Source organism: Protopterus annectens, chromosome 14.part0 (genome assembly GCF_019279795.1).
Source record: "Protopterus annectens isolate FY-2018-M chromosome 14.part0, PAN1.0, whole genome shotgun sequence".
Classification (NCBI taxonomy): domain Eukaryota; kingdom Metazoa; phylum Chordata; order Ceratodontiformes; family Protopteridae; genus Protopterus; species Protopterus annectens.
In genome coordinates this window covers 932416339-932431745 of record NC_056748.1, presented here as the reverse complement: position 1 = coordinate 932431745, position 15407 = coordinate 932416339, and the positions used below count along the sequence as shown (strand labels likewise).

Genomic DNA, 15407 nt, shown 5'->3' with positions numbered 1-15407 from the left:
GCTGGATCTGCTAACCCCCCTGGACTTCTTGTGGTACGGTTGGGCTGATGTGGATCTTAAAGGCATTCTGGCCATCTACATCTGTGGTGGGAGTCTCATATGACTTACCCCATTACTCCTACTCCTCCTTCATAGTTCCCCTGGCATTGTCCTAGGGGCAGGCATGCAGTGAGGATATGCGTCATTTCACCCCGCCTCTGCTGTTGCTAAGGCATGCCCCTGTCCTCTTTTTGTGGACCACACCTCCCAATTGTTATGCCCCTATCCTCAACCTGGCATTATAAGGATAACGTGCTATGCACACCAGCCCTGTCCCTGTATTCTGCCTCCTACAAACTGTAGAGGGAGCTCTGTACCTGGCATGCAGTGCATTGTTGGACCCCATTCTAATGGACCTCCTGCATATCTACAAAAAAACAGCACCAGATTTACCCATTGTAAAGACTTACACCGTGCCTATGATGTGAGTAGGAGGACAAGTGTATATCTGTTTATATGTTTATTTTGACATTTGTTGACCAGGTTAGTCCATCTGGACAGATGCCTTGTTCCAGTGGAGTCCCCAGTAGAAAATCTTCATTTGTTAAAAACGCTATAAAAGATGAAGTTTAACAATAATCACATACATTTACATCCTAACCTTAATTACCATATAATTACAAAATAATGTATAATATGAAGTCGATTGACCTAAACTTTATAAGCAATAAAGTATAACCCTAATCACATAAGAACTGCTTCCTAAATGTAAACCCAGTACACTAACAGATTTAAAACATGAGGTATATCTCGGAGACTACCCTTTCTCTGGAACAGGCTTCCCATCCATGGGAGGCAGAATTCCTTCCTAATCCAATTCATATGTAAGCTGGAAAACTGGATGAAGAACTGGAAATTCACCCCTGATTTAGCACCCATGTCTAATGGGAAAAATGTTTCATCTTCCAGGCCCCTGCTTGCAAATGTTTCATTTATCAAGCTGCTGCGTACACTGCCAAGGGTATCAGAACTTTTCAGAGATTTGGAATGCATGGCTTGGCTTAAAAAGGCCCCAGTAGTTAGCCTAGCACACATCTGTTAACCTACGAGATGCCCACAGGGCTGCCTTCCGCCAGGGATGGTAACACCCATCCTTTCCTGCAGCTCTGTTAGTTGCTTGAGCTACTAATGAAATCTTGATTGGCTGCGTTATAGTCAGGGCTTTATCCCACTATGCTACCAGAGTGGTTAAGTCTTTTTTGTCAGTCCAGTACAAGTGGTCTTGAGTCTCCTTCCCCATTAACATCAAGGTGAGTAGGGTTGCACTACCAAATTCTTTAACTTCTACCTTAAACATTTTCTTACCGTATCCTATTCTGATCTTGGTTTCAATTAGGCAAACAGTTGAATCCTTAAAGTTTGAGTTTACTTTGATGGTCTTGAGGATTTCTGAGGCCCCAGTTTTGTGTGGGCAGTCTTTGATCTTATCCATCCCAGTGTTGAAAGTTCTGTCTGTGCCAGGGTTGCCGACCTTGAGGTCCTCTATGCCAGGGGAGCCTTCTGCATTAGGATTCAGCATTCTGGGGCTGATATTTTAACGTTCTGCCCTGAGACCCCTGCATTAACATCATTATCAAATGTGATATGGACAGCTGGTTTGAGACTGGCAAGGATTTTGGTCCTTCAGTATTTGGTCTGTTGGCTTGACAGAACTCAATGTGATTATACAGACTTCCTTGCGTGCCTTACCAGCATGGCTCTTGACCATGGTCTTTTCCTCAAGTGCACATGTGCCTGCCCCGGGAGTCATCTTCCCCGCTGCTTATGTACTAGAGACTGTAGATGGGGCTACTCCAGCAGTGATTAGCTCATCTGGGTGTATGGCTTGTTTTTTCCCTTAGCTTTGGACTCTCTGACTCCCAACAATGCCTAGAAAAGGTCAGGTGTGTCAGGAACCACCTTGACTCACTTCTTTAGCTACCAACCCAGACGTGTACGGGGATGAATAGTCTACATTCAAGCTATCACTTCAGATAACCCCATGTTTGGGAAGATTGTTGAAATGATGAATAATGATGGGAAGGACCCCACAGACCCCTACTCCATCAGAACCTACACTGAAGGAGGCTTTCTAGTCACCCTTTTTATCCTTTTGGGTGATCTTCCAGTTGACCAAATGGTTCATTTCTTGGTACGTATGACACAGAAAAATCCTAGCTTAATGGCTGCCTTACTGTATAGACCAGTCAAGATCTTTCAACCTCCTAAAGACCACACTGCTTTGGATATTTCTCCAGAAGAACACTCCACTGTGGCAACATCCACACTGAAGAAAGCTTCTACCCCTCGGAGCCCTGATGTTTATCCACTGAACAAAGGATTATGTGTCTTGGACCAGTTAGGGAAGCAAGTTTACTCAAATTTTTCCTCTTTTTTTTTTTTTTTATTCAATAAAGTATACGGTATATTTGGTAAGGTTTCAAAGGGACTTGGCACCTGAAGCATCGAAGATGTTAAAGGGTTGTCCAAACTGGGAGCGCAAGAGGAACCTGCCATCTCTGATGTCGGCCATTTCTTCTGTTTCTTACCTGATTATACACATTGCTCACAGTACAGTAAGTGTTTCCTCAAAGACAGTTGGTGCTGGTATAGCCAGCAGATGCTTTCTCTGGTCATAGATATCTGATTTTACTGGAGACACAAATATACATTTTGTTTATGCCCCTTAATGATGGAAAACTGTTAAAGCCAAACTAGAGAAACAAGTACAGTCTGGGACAGATCTTTGCTGCTTTTGGGATTAAATTTCAACCTTTGCAAATCTTCTTTTCTGGGATATAGTTTAGTCCCTGTCATTTATGGTTTAAGCATGCCCAACCTCATCTTGATAACAGGGAATCTAGAAAATGCTATGCTGATGGTGGCAGCTTTCAGAATGGATGACCATCCAGAGGTGGTCACAACTGACAGAATGGTCAGGGATATAATAGTCTTCTGGCTGGATGCCTGTTTCACTCTGTAGGCACTTGATATTTCCCCTTGTTTCTTCACTTTTCCATATGAGTGGGCATTAAATGGGATAAGTGGGGGAGAATTATAATGTTCAGAAGATATACTGTCACATTCTAGTTCATTCCGAGACTGCAGATTTTTCTTTTCCAGGCATCCCACCCCTTTATAAGGCTAAAGTAGGAGAAGAAGCTTGATGCCTAGTACGTTTGTCACTCTCGGTTTAATGCTAATTCCATTAGCTTCTTTCATTACCTTGTTTGGGATGATTTAGTTGACTAGTCTTTTGTTGTTTTAGTGTGGAGCTGTTCAGATATGTTAGTACTTTCCTTCTTGTGACTGTACAGTTTTGCATGTTCTGTGGAATACAGTCATTTTGGTACTTGTTTGCTTTTGTTCTTTCAAATGAATTTACTTGATATGGATGGACAGTTTAAAAATAAATGCACAGGTGTTTTTCTTGCTGCTTTTTGTGAGGTAATAATTGAAACAGGTGTGAAATATGTCTTGCCAATTAGTAAATATTCTTTGACCTGTACTTAAATGATATTAAATGATGTGAATTATAACATTTGTTAAATATCGCTGTCTTCCTTCTGCAGTTTCCTTCAGAACTGCCTCCAGTTTTGTTGCTTATGTACAGTATAGTATAGAACAAACTATCACGCATAATTTTCCTCTTCTTCTTTTCAGTGGCGGAGTTATGATTTATTTTGATAGAATTGAAGTGGTAAATATGCTGGCACCTACTGCAGGTAGGTTGATGTTTATATCTTTTTTTTTGTTTGTTTATTTATTTCATTAGGTTATGATTTCTGTTTGATTTCCACTAGAAAATTAAGTAAAAGGGTCAAGGAGCATGTTTATGTCCTCAAATATAAAAATGCCAACTGTGCATTATATAGGCACACAGAAGAGAGTTTAGCTTGTAATATGTTGTAGTTTAGTGTTTTAGAGCAAGTATTGCCAGATCTAAGAGAAGGGCAACCTCGGTGGTAGCAAGAGTTTCTCAGGTTCAATTCTCAGCTAGGGTGCCTTCTGTGCTTAGTCTGCATGTCCTCCCTGCGGTTGTCTCCGGACGCTCTGGTTTCCTTCCACATTCCAAAGACATCCTGCAGGTGGATTGGACACTCTAAATTAGCCCCAGATGTGTGTGTGTGTGTGTGTGTGTGTGTGTGTGTGTGTGTGTGTGTGTGTGTGTGTGTGTGTGTGTGTGTGCGCGTGCACACGTGTGCCTTCTGTGGAAAGTTGTGCATAGGGCTGGCACCTCAACACTGTAAAACTCCACTGCCAATCGCTCTGTGAAACGTTGTTCCTCTCTGGTAACTCCTAACGGGAAAAGGCTGAAAGGAGAAGAAGAAGGTTGCTAGATTTGAGAGAAGGCAATTGTAAAAATTGTTTAGAAATTAGTTTCAACTGCCAAAGTGTCCCTAAGTGCCAATAAGTTTCCTGGATTGAATGACTTCATCAATGTTAAATGTTCTTTTATTGAAAAAAATGTCCAAAAATATTGCCCATATTTATTTAGTATTTCATTGTTTTGTAGCAAATAGTTTTATATGTATTTGTTTGTGTTTCATTTTATAATGAATTTATTGAATGCTGTCATAATTAAATGTCAGGTCCTAATGCTTAAAAATCATCAGTGTGAATACTTTTAATTCTGAAAAAGTCCTTGCATATTGATGGACAAAAAACTAAATAAATGTGATTTTTTTTTCCCTCTCCTAGTCATTTGTTTGAATGCTTTTTGTATTCTTTTTAGTCTTTGCAACTCTTTTGCATCTGACCAAGTCTGTCAAAAAGAATAAAATAGAGAGGTTACCTACCACTCGGGATACATTGCATTTTGCTTTCTAAGCACAAATAGCAAAATACAGAGCTGTTGCCACAGCATTTTCCATTTATGTGCAGGACAGTATCCAGATAAATTTGTTCTGAATGTGCACAGGGTTATGTCTGTAGTAGTTTGCCACTACATGTGTACAGGGTCATGTCTGCATCTTTGTTTTACATGCACAGGACTGTGTCCATAGCCATACATCACCATACTTGAAAGGAGCTGTGTCCACAGCACTGGTTGTCTTTCTGTGCAGTAGGCCGTGTCCACAGCAATGTGTGCCTGTCTGTGTATTGGGCCATGTCCACAGCAATGTGCGCCTGTCTGTGTATTGTCCACAGCAATGTGTGACAGCACCACAGCACTGTGTGTTTGTGTGTGTGTTTGTGTGTGTGTTTGTGTGTGAGTTTGTGTGTGTGTGTGTGTGTGTGTGTGTGTGTGTGTGTGTGTGTGTGTTTTTGTGTGTATACGAGCATGGTGTCATGTCCATTACAGAGTGTGTGTGTGTGTGTGTTTGCATGTGTGTTTGCGTGTGTGTATACAAGCATGGGGCCGTTTGCACAGCAATATGTGTATGTACAGGTATGGGGTCATGTCCACAGCACTGTGTTTGTATCTGCTTGCATGGGGCAATGTCCACAGCACCATGTTTGTATCTACTTGCATGGGGCAGTGTCCACAGCACCGTGTTTCTATCTACTTGCATGGGGCCGTGTCCACAGCACTGTGTTTCTATCTACTTGCATGGGGCCGTGTCCACAGTAGTGTTTGTGTATGCACACTGGGCTATGTCCATAGTAGTGTATTTGTATGCGCACTGGGCCTTGTCCAGTTCATTGTGTGTTTGTGTACTGGGCCATGTCCACAGCAGTGTGTGTTTGTGTACTGGGCCATGTCCACAGCAGTGTGTGCTTGTGTGTACTGGGCCATGTCCACAGCATTGTGTGTTTGTGTGTACTGGGCCGTGTCCACAGCAGTGTGTGTTTGTGTGTACTGGGCCGTGTCCACAGCAGTGTGTGTTTGTGTGTACTGGGCCGTGTCCACAGCAGTGTGTGTTTGTGTGTACTGGGCCGTGTCCACAGCAGTGTGTGTTTGTGTGTACTGGGCCGTGTCCACAGCAGTGTGTGTTTGTACGTACTGGGCCGTGTCCACAGCAGTGTGTGTTTATGTGTACTGGGCAGTGTCCACAACAGTGTGTGTGTGTGTGTGTGTGTGTGTGTGTGTGTGTGTGTGTGTGTGTGTGTGTGTGCGCGCGCACACTCGCACTGACCCATGTCCACAGCAGAGTGTGTGTGTACTGGGCCATGTCATCAGCAATGTGTGTGTGTGTGTGTGTGCGCGCACACTCGCACTGACCCATGTCCACAGCAGAGTGTGTGTGTACTGGGCCATGTCATCAGCAATGTGTGTATGTGTACTGCGCCATGTCCCCAGTAGTGTGTATGCGTCTCTGTATATGCACAGGCCGTGTTCACATGTGGCTGCGTCATACATCATCTCGCACACAGGACCATCTCCTTGGCTGTATGCATTCATATGTCCATCCACATGGGTGTGTATGTATATGCACAAGTCTATACCTGGAGCAGTGTTTTTCACTTCTTTTACATGCCATGTCCTTCCCCACTTGTATGCAGGAGAGTGCCACTTAAAGCTAGCCTCCTACCATTGCCCTCCCTAATGATAAGGACCAGCACTATCAAGATCTCCTAGGTAACATCCTTAGAGGTTCATTTGCAAGACTGAATATTAGAATAAAGGTACACATATATACACACATATTTGAGCACTGTGTTGTAAGTCTGTTATGCTTGGTGGGAAAATAGTTCATTACTTTCACTCTTTTTTTTTCTATCACATCACACTTCTATATCAGCAAAATCTGTTCCAACAGGAGGCATTGTCAGCTACTTCTAGGTCCAGGAGGGGCATGCTATTGCCAGTGCTCCTCTAGATGCATGGTCAAGGATGAAGATGGTCCACTGACCATTTTCACTTACCTGGTTAAAAAACTAACTCCTTAACCTCTCCAGTCCTGCCCTTTCCTCTTGCCCCCCCCAGCATAATTCCTGCCGCTTCTTGTACCCTTATACTTCCTTTGTCTATTTGCTTTACAGTCTGATAAATATTTAATTAATTGGTTGATGGTTGTTCTGCTTTGCTGTTTACACGTATGAAGTCTTCCAGCAGTAAGGTACAATGACCTTATCACCGTTTTCTTGTACTTGTATGTCTGGTAGTCAAAATTATGACCCACTGGCCTTCAGTTAAAGGCCTCCTTATATATACCCCATGATTATTTTTAAAGGAAGTTGACAAATTACTTGTGCAGATTGTAAGGGGAAGCTTATTCCCTGCTCTTGAAGGGTGTTGTATAGTACATCTTATATGTTTCTATTATTATTTATTTTTGCTGTTGCCTCAATCTGTTAGCTCCTTTAGCAAATGAATTCCAGGTCTACACATTCTGGTGCAGCCAGATAAGATGCTGCTCTATAGATGGACAGAAGTTGTTTTTTTGTGAAATGGAACATAATGTAGATTCCTGAAGTTTTTGAATAGTTCTTTATCTAACCTTATGAGAGTTTTAGTATGTAATAGCTTTACATTTTGTTCAGGTGGTTTGTTTAAGGCTATAGAATGTAGCCCTGTATTCAGTAATTGTTCAGATTTAAAATCAGATGAGTTGTAAAATATGCTTTTCTGACTTAGCTAGGTAAAGGTCAAAGTTTAAATGATCAAATGTCCATAGATATTTAATTTTAGATTTAATTTTAGATATTTATGTTGTAATCTTAATAAGTGAGATTTCATACTGTCTTATAGTGTGTGTATATATATATATATTTTATTTATATATATATATATATATATATATATATATATATATGTATATATACATACATATATATATATATATATATATATATATATGTGTGTGTGTGTGTGTGTGTGTAAATCGTGTACATCGATGTATGTGTCTGTGTATATACAATCTATTTCAGTAGATTGAATCACCAGAACATCGAAATTCAAATAGCCGAGACAAAAAAAAAAAACGAAAGTTGAAAAGAATGACCATTCACAGTGCTGGAAATAATAAGGATGAAACAGCTGCTGCGCATGTCACACAACTCAACCTTTTGAATGTACATCATGGGGGCAGTTACCAAAACAAAAAAATTTACCTTTTTTTGTAACTGAGTTCTTTAATTAAAGTATCTGTTTTAATGCTTATGGAGATTGCAGGTCAGTCTTCTTCTGTCTTTTGGATGTTCCCATTAGGGGTCGCTGCAGTGGATCATCTGTTTCCATTTCTTCCTGTCCTCTGCATCTTGCTTTGTCACACCAACTACCTGCATGTCCTCTCTCACCACATCCATAAACCTTATCTTAGGCCGTCCTCTTTTCCTCTTACCTGGCAGCTCCATCCTTAGCATCTATTTCCCAATCAACCCAGCATCCCTACTCAGCACATGTCCAAACCAACGCAATCTTGCCTCTCTGGCTTGGTCTCCAAACCGTTCAACCTGAGCTGATCATGTAATATACTGATTCCTAATCCTGTCCATCCTCGTCACACCCAGTGTAAATCTTAACATCTTTAACTCTGCGACATCCAGCTCTGACTCTTGCCTTGTCAGTGTCATCGTCTCCAGCCCATATAACATAGCTGGTCTCATTACCCTCTTGTAGACCTTCCCTTTCACTCTTACTGGTACTCGTCTGTCACAAATAACTCCTGACACTCTCCACCCATTTCACCCTGTCTGTACTCTCTTCTTCACCTCTGTTCCACACACACCATTACTCTGAACTGTTGATCCCAAGTACTTAAACTCATCCACCTTCGCCAGCTTTACTCTCTGCATCCTCACCATTCCTCTACCCTCCCTCTCATTTACACACATATATTCTGTCTTAGTCCTGCTGACCTTTATTCCTCTCCTCTCCAGGGTCTCCTCATCCTGGTCCCTACTCTCACTACAGATCACAATATCATCTGCAAACATCATAGTCCACGGGGCCTCCTGACTGATCCCGTCTGTCAACCTGTCCATCACCACTGCAAATAAGAAAGGTCTCAGAGCTGATCTTTGATATAATCCCACCTCCACCTTAAACATCATCTGTCACTCCCACAGCAGACCTCACCACTGTCACACTGTCCTCGTACATATCCTGCATCACACATACATACTTCTCTGCCACTCCCGACTTCCTCGTACAGTACCACAACTCCTCTGAAGGCACCCTGTCATATGCTTTCTCTAAGTCCACAAAGATGCAGTGCAACTCCTTCTGACCTTCTCTGTATTTCTCCATCAACACTCTCAGAGCAAACTTGCATCTGTAGTGCTCTTTCCTGGCATAAAACCATACTGCTGATCATTAATCATTACCTCCCTTCTTAACCTAGCTTCCACTGTACTTTCCCATAACTTCAAGTGGTGATTGATCAATTTTATCCCTCTGTAGTTACTACAGCTCTGCACGTCACCCTTTTTCTTAAAGATGGGTACGAAAACACTTACTCCTCAGGCATCCCCTGACTTTCCAAGATTTCATTAAACAATCTGGTTAAAAACTCCACTGCCATTTCTCCTAAGCACCTTCATGCTTCCATTGGTATGTCATCTGGGCCAACAGCCTTTCTGTTCTTCGTCCTCTTCATAGCTGTCCTTACTTTCTCCTTGCTAATCTGTTTCACTTCCTGCTTCACTATCTCCACATCATCCAACCTTCTCTCCCTCTCATTCTTTTCATTCATCAGCCCCTCAAAGTACTCTTTCTATCTGCTCAACACACTCTTCTTGCTTGTGGGTACAGATGTTCTTCATGTTTCACTGTTGCAGTCATTACATTTGGGTAATCTGCTGGCAGGTTGCCGTCAGTCGGCCTGAATAACAAAGTCTTGGGTCCTGCGCTGGTTGCTGTCTCCTCTTCCATGACGTCAGATCGTCAGGGGTATAAAACATGCAGCCGACGCTATTTATTCAGTCTTTCTTGCCACGCGGTGCCCGAAGCAGAAGCAGTTTGCAAGTGCCGGTCGGCCGACTTCTGAAATTTTTGTATTTGAGTTTCAGAACCGAAGTCTTCAAACTAAAGCTAAGTACCCTGTTGGGGAAACTTTTTTTTTTTTCTTGCTCCTTACCGATGTTAGTAAAAGTTTAATAATTTCATTACTTGTGGGAAGCAAATACCTCAAGTTTTTCATTTGTGCTGTATTCCTTGCCTAGGCCCTGATCACAACGTGCCTTGTTGTCTGTTTTGTGCTAAATTTAACCAACGCACTATTAAGCGTCTGTATATTTTTGCTTCTAAATATTTTGGTTCAAGATTTAACTACCCTGAAATGTCATCGGTTAGCAATCAGACTACCGGAGTTCACAAAAAACGCAAGGAAAAAGACAGAGACAGACAGTCGAGGTCCAAATCCAACGACAAAGCTTCTCCAAAGCCAGTCGCCGGTACTCAGTGAGGTGCTTTCGCAGCCCCTGATAACCGCTACTTTTGAGTCGCAGGCCTCTACCGAGACCCATTCAGAGTCCGGCATGCCACGAGATTCGCAAAGTATTGAACCCGCGGATGTCTCTCCTTTGGATGGGTCCGGAGCCGCTGAGCAGGCACCGGCTTCTGAGGGTGTTTTCAGGCCTCAACATTTTTACATTAAACCAATGCCAGCAACCAAAACAAGGTCAAAAACAACTTCTATGTCTAAAAAAATTATGCATGAGCCACGTGCTCATGCCCCTATGCCTAAAAAACAGATGATCAAAATGGCTGAGGATTTAATTACCTTGATCAGGGGTTCCCAACCCCCCCCCCCCTGCTAAGAGGCCTAGGCAAGGCACTGATTATGAATCTTCAGATCAGGTTTTCATTTCTTCTGATTCCTCTTCTGATCAGGAATTTTCTATTCCACCCTATGAGGATTCTGATGCAGACGAATCCATCCCATCTGCAGCTCCACCTGAAGATTACTCTTTTGGAGAGACTTTGCATACTTTAAGGGAACATTTTCACTTGGAGAGTCAAGACTTCTCTGAATCAAAAAAGAGGCTTAGGGATTTCCTTCTTCCTCAGCATAGGCCTTTGGCAATACCCTCCAGTGTTAGACATTGTTGATGATGTGATGTTCATCGTGCATACAGCTGCAGTCATAACAGATGGGTTATCCTGCCATCAGGCGGGTCCTCGGTCGGCCGAATTCCAAAGTCTAGGTCCGGCGTCGGTTGTCGTCGCTTCTTCCCTGACGTCAGTGCGGCAGGGGTATAAAAGAACCAGCCAACGCCATTTTCTTCAGTCTTTCTTGCTGCGCGGTGCCCGAAGCAGAAGCAGTTCGCAAGTGCCGGTCGGCCAGCTCCTGAGATTTACGAAAATTTTTCAGCCGAAGTCTTCTTGAAAGCTAAGTACCCCGTTGGGGAAACTTTTCTTGCCTCAGACCGATGTCAGACAATGTTAATAATTGCATTTCTTGTGGGAAGCAAATACCGCATAAGGATTTCTATTCCTTCTGCATTCCTTGCTTAGGCCCAGACCACGACGTCTTGGCCTGTCGTTTTTGTGCTAGATTCAACAAACGCACTATTAAGCGTCGGGTGGAGTTCGCCCAACACTATTTTGGTAAAAAATTTAATTACATTATGTCGTCGGATACTCTGACTCCAGTTTTGAGTAAAAGACGCAAAGATAAGGACCGACATACGAGGTCCGCGACTTCTACCGACACCACGCTAAAGCCGGCTACAGGTGCTCCGGTTCTCAGCGAGGCGCCTACACAGCCCCTGAGTACCGATGACGCTTCTTTAGCGGTGTCTTCTGTGCCCGAGGTCGCAGGCTCCTTGGCCCCCACTCCGACTACAGATACAGACGCCACTCTTGGCGGGGAAACTCAGAATTTAGACAGACCTGCCACCTCTCAAGGTGTCTTCAGGCCTCCCTCTTTTTCCATTAAGGCTTTCACAAAATCTAAAGCAGCCATGAAAACTAAAAGACAAGTTCCACAGAGCCCCTCTCAAGGCCCCATGCCTAAAAAACAGATGCTCAAAATGGCAGAGGAGGATTTGATTACTCTTATCAGGGGTTTTCAACTACCCTCGGACAAAAGGCCCAGACTGGAGGAAGACTACCCTTCCTCAGACCAAGTCTCTATTATCTCAGAACATTCTGAGGACCAGGAATATTCATATTCCCCTATTGAAGATTCTGATGCTGAATAGTCCATTCCCTCGGTCTCCCCTCTGAGGACTATTCTTTTGGGGAAACTTTACTTACCTTGAGGGAACACTTTCACTGGGAAGACCAATATTACTCAGATTCCAAGAAAATGCTCAGGGATTTTTTCTTGCTTCCTCAGCACAGGCCTCTGGCTATCCCTCCTGTTTTGGATATATTAGATGTGTACACAGAAGCCAGCCTCAACCCAGATTCTTTACCCCCAGTTCCTGTTAAGCGTGACAGGTATTACCGGGTTCCTGATTCACACCAATTCCTATAAAAAAGCCATACTGTTGACCCAGAAACTATTTCACAGGGTCCCAAGGGAATTAAGGCCTCTACTGCCAAAAACCCATTACCTTCAGAGAGGGATTCCAGAGCTTTAGAAAGGTGGGGGAAAAAGGTATACACCTCAGCCACTTTAACCATGAGGGCATTAAACTGTCAGTTCCATATGTTAAAGTATCAACAGTTTTTGTTATCTCAGTTGAAAAGCAAAATGAGACAACCTGAACAACCAGATTTAAAGGAGTTGCATAATTTGTTGCATAGTGCAGAGCAAGTGGGTAAACATACCTTGCAATGTGGTTTTGATGCTTTAGAGGCCTCATGTAGAGCTGCTGTTACAGGGTCTGTCATACATAGACATGCCTGGCTCAAGGAGCAAACCTTACCAGATCATGTCAAAGCTAAATTACTAGATGCACCCCTTCAAAAAGATGTATTGTTTGGTGTTAAAGCTGAGGAGGTACTAAAGAAAATGGAGGAAAAGGCAGGATCAATGCAAACAGTGAAAGATTTCCTACAGGTACAGCCTCCACGTTTCAGCAGAAACTGGCCTTCAAAAAATTTGTCCTTTCCAGCCACGGACAGACCTGAAAGAGGTAGATACAGGCGCCCGAGGGGTAGAGGGAAATCTCAAGGATCATTTAGAGCCAGACAATGGCAAGCACCTACACCAAGAGGTGGAGAAGATAGATCACAGCCATTCAGAAAGCAGACACAATGAATTTCCCCTTTGCATGCCAAGCAAAGCTTTAATGGCAGCACCTTTAGGCGGAAAACTGGCATTATTTTCAAAAATTTGGCATATTGTCACAAAAGACAAATGGATCCTGGACATTATAGACAGAGGCTACAGATTCCACTTTCACACCCTTCCAAAAATGAGAGGCATGCCAAACCTGCCACAAAATCAAAGGGCAGAGGCACAAAAACAAATTTCAGCTCTCATGGACATGAAAGCTATTCAAGAGGTACCTGCAAAAGAACAGGGTCAATGTTTTTATTCCAGACTATTCCTGGTACCAAGGAAGGACAAAGATTGGAGACCTATTTTGGACCTATCCATCCTAAACACATATTTAGTCGTACCAAAATTCAAGATGCTCACATTACAGCAGCTTCTTCCCATGCTGGGCAAGGAGTCTTGGCTGGTAACATTGGACCTCAAGGAGGCATACCTGCATGTCCCTATCAGACAAGATTGCAGAAGATACCTCAGATTTCTTGCAGGTTCAACCCATTATCAATTCTCTGCATTGCCCTTTGGCTTATCTACTGCGCCCAGAGTGTTTACGAAATGCCTGGCATCAGTAATTGCCTTCTGCAGACTTCAAGGGATACAAATATACCCATATCTGGACGACTGCCTGATCCAAGCGGACAGCAAGCACATACTTCTGAAACACCTGGCCTTTGTAATAAAATTGTTGAACTTTCTGGGATACACAGTCAACAAAAAGAAATCAAAACTAATACCCTCTCAAGCAATAATTTTCCTGGGTGCCAGCTTGAATACAAACACCCAGATGGCCTACCTCACGCCAGAGAAGCAAGGGCAACTATCTCAATACTTCAGAAAAATGGCAACCTTCACCAGGCTGACTGCAAGGAAAGTCCTGCAGGCTCTGGGATTCATGGCATCTTGCATCCTACTGATCCCATATGCAAAGCTGCATATGAGGAAACTTCAATGGTACCTAAAAAACTTATGGTCTCAACACAGCCACAGTTTGGAAATAGTTATACCACTCATTCCATGTCTTCAAAAGGATGGTGGGCTCAAGCATGCCAAAGAAACATAGGTCTCCCTTTCTGCATGCCTCAAGCAAATCAAATTATCACAACAGACACCTCGGACTACGCCTGGGGGGTGCACATGACAGATCAGTGCATTCAGGGCAAATGGTCCCAAAAAGAGAAGCACCTACACATCAATCAAAAGGAAATGCTAGCAGTACAAAATGCAATTATGGCCTTCAAAGACCTACTGCATCCAGGCCAGCTATTGATAAGGACAGACAACACCACAGTGATGTGGTACATAAACAAACAGGGAGGAACTCATTCATACCCCCTGTGCAGACTAGCCATGTCCCTTTGGAACACGGCTCTGGAATTGCAAATCCAACTTCAAGCACAATTCCTGCCAGGGAAGGAAAACATGCTGGCAGACAACCTAAGCAGAAATATGACAGATCCACACGAATGGAAGTTGCATCCTCAAGTTTTCGCAAAGATAATTCAGGCATTGGGGATGGCCAGACATAGATCTCTTTGCTTCTCACAAAAATTACCAACTGAAAAAATTTTGCTCAAGGACCTATCATCCACAGGCCTGGAAAGTGGACACACTTTCTTTCAATTGGACAACATTGACAGTCTATGCCTTTCCACCTCTTCCTCTGCTGCCCAAAGTTCTATTAAAAGCCAGAGCAGAGAGGCCAAAGATGATTCTGATTGCTCCAGACTGGCCAAGACAACACTGGTATCCAATCCTGAAGAGCCTGATGCATTCCCCCCATGGATCCTGCCTCTAGTGCCTCTTCTGTTGACCCAACACAGCTTCAAAACTCTTCACAGTCAGCTAAACACCCTCAATCTAGCAGCATGGAGGATTCCTTGATTTCCCAACAGACCCTCCTCTCCAAGGAGGTGCAGGATGTCATCTTGGAGGCCAGAAGACCTTCAACTAGAAAAGCCTACTCCGCCAAATGGAAACGGTTTTGTGCCTGGAGTCAGAAAAGGGGCCAGAATCCTTGGGTTCTAAATTTACCTCAAATATTACAGTACCTAGCTGAGATGTTAAACAGTGGACTTTCCTTCTCCTCCATCAAGATCCATGCTTCAGCCATTTCTGCACCATACAACACTGATCCTCCTTTATTCTCTCATCCTCTCTTAAGACAGTCCCTCAGAGGGGCTAAGAATATAAAACCCCCAAGGAAACCACCAGTACCTGCTTGGGACCTCAATTTCATTGTAGAAAAACTGACTCTGCCTCCATTTGAGCCAGCTGCCTCAACAGAACTACAATATTTGTCATGGAAAACAGCCTTCCTTTTGGCTATCACCT

General features: G+C 43.2%; 1 protein-coding gene across 2 annotated transcripts in view; it reads left to right on the top strand.

Moving 5' to 3' along the window:
• ERLIN1 (ER lipid raft associated 1) overlaps nucleotides 1–15407 on the top strand; it is a 610419-nt gene that overhangs the window by 172684 nt on the left and 422328 nt on the right. For both annotated transcript variants that reach the window (XM_044056735.1, XM_044056736.1), the window contains exon 5: nucleotides 3682–3743. In XM_044056735.1, coding sequence (XP_043912670.1) covers nucleotides 3682–3743 — 62 coding nt within the window. The remainder of the gene's footprint in view (nucleotides 1–3681; nucleotides 3744–15407) is intronic.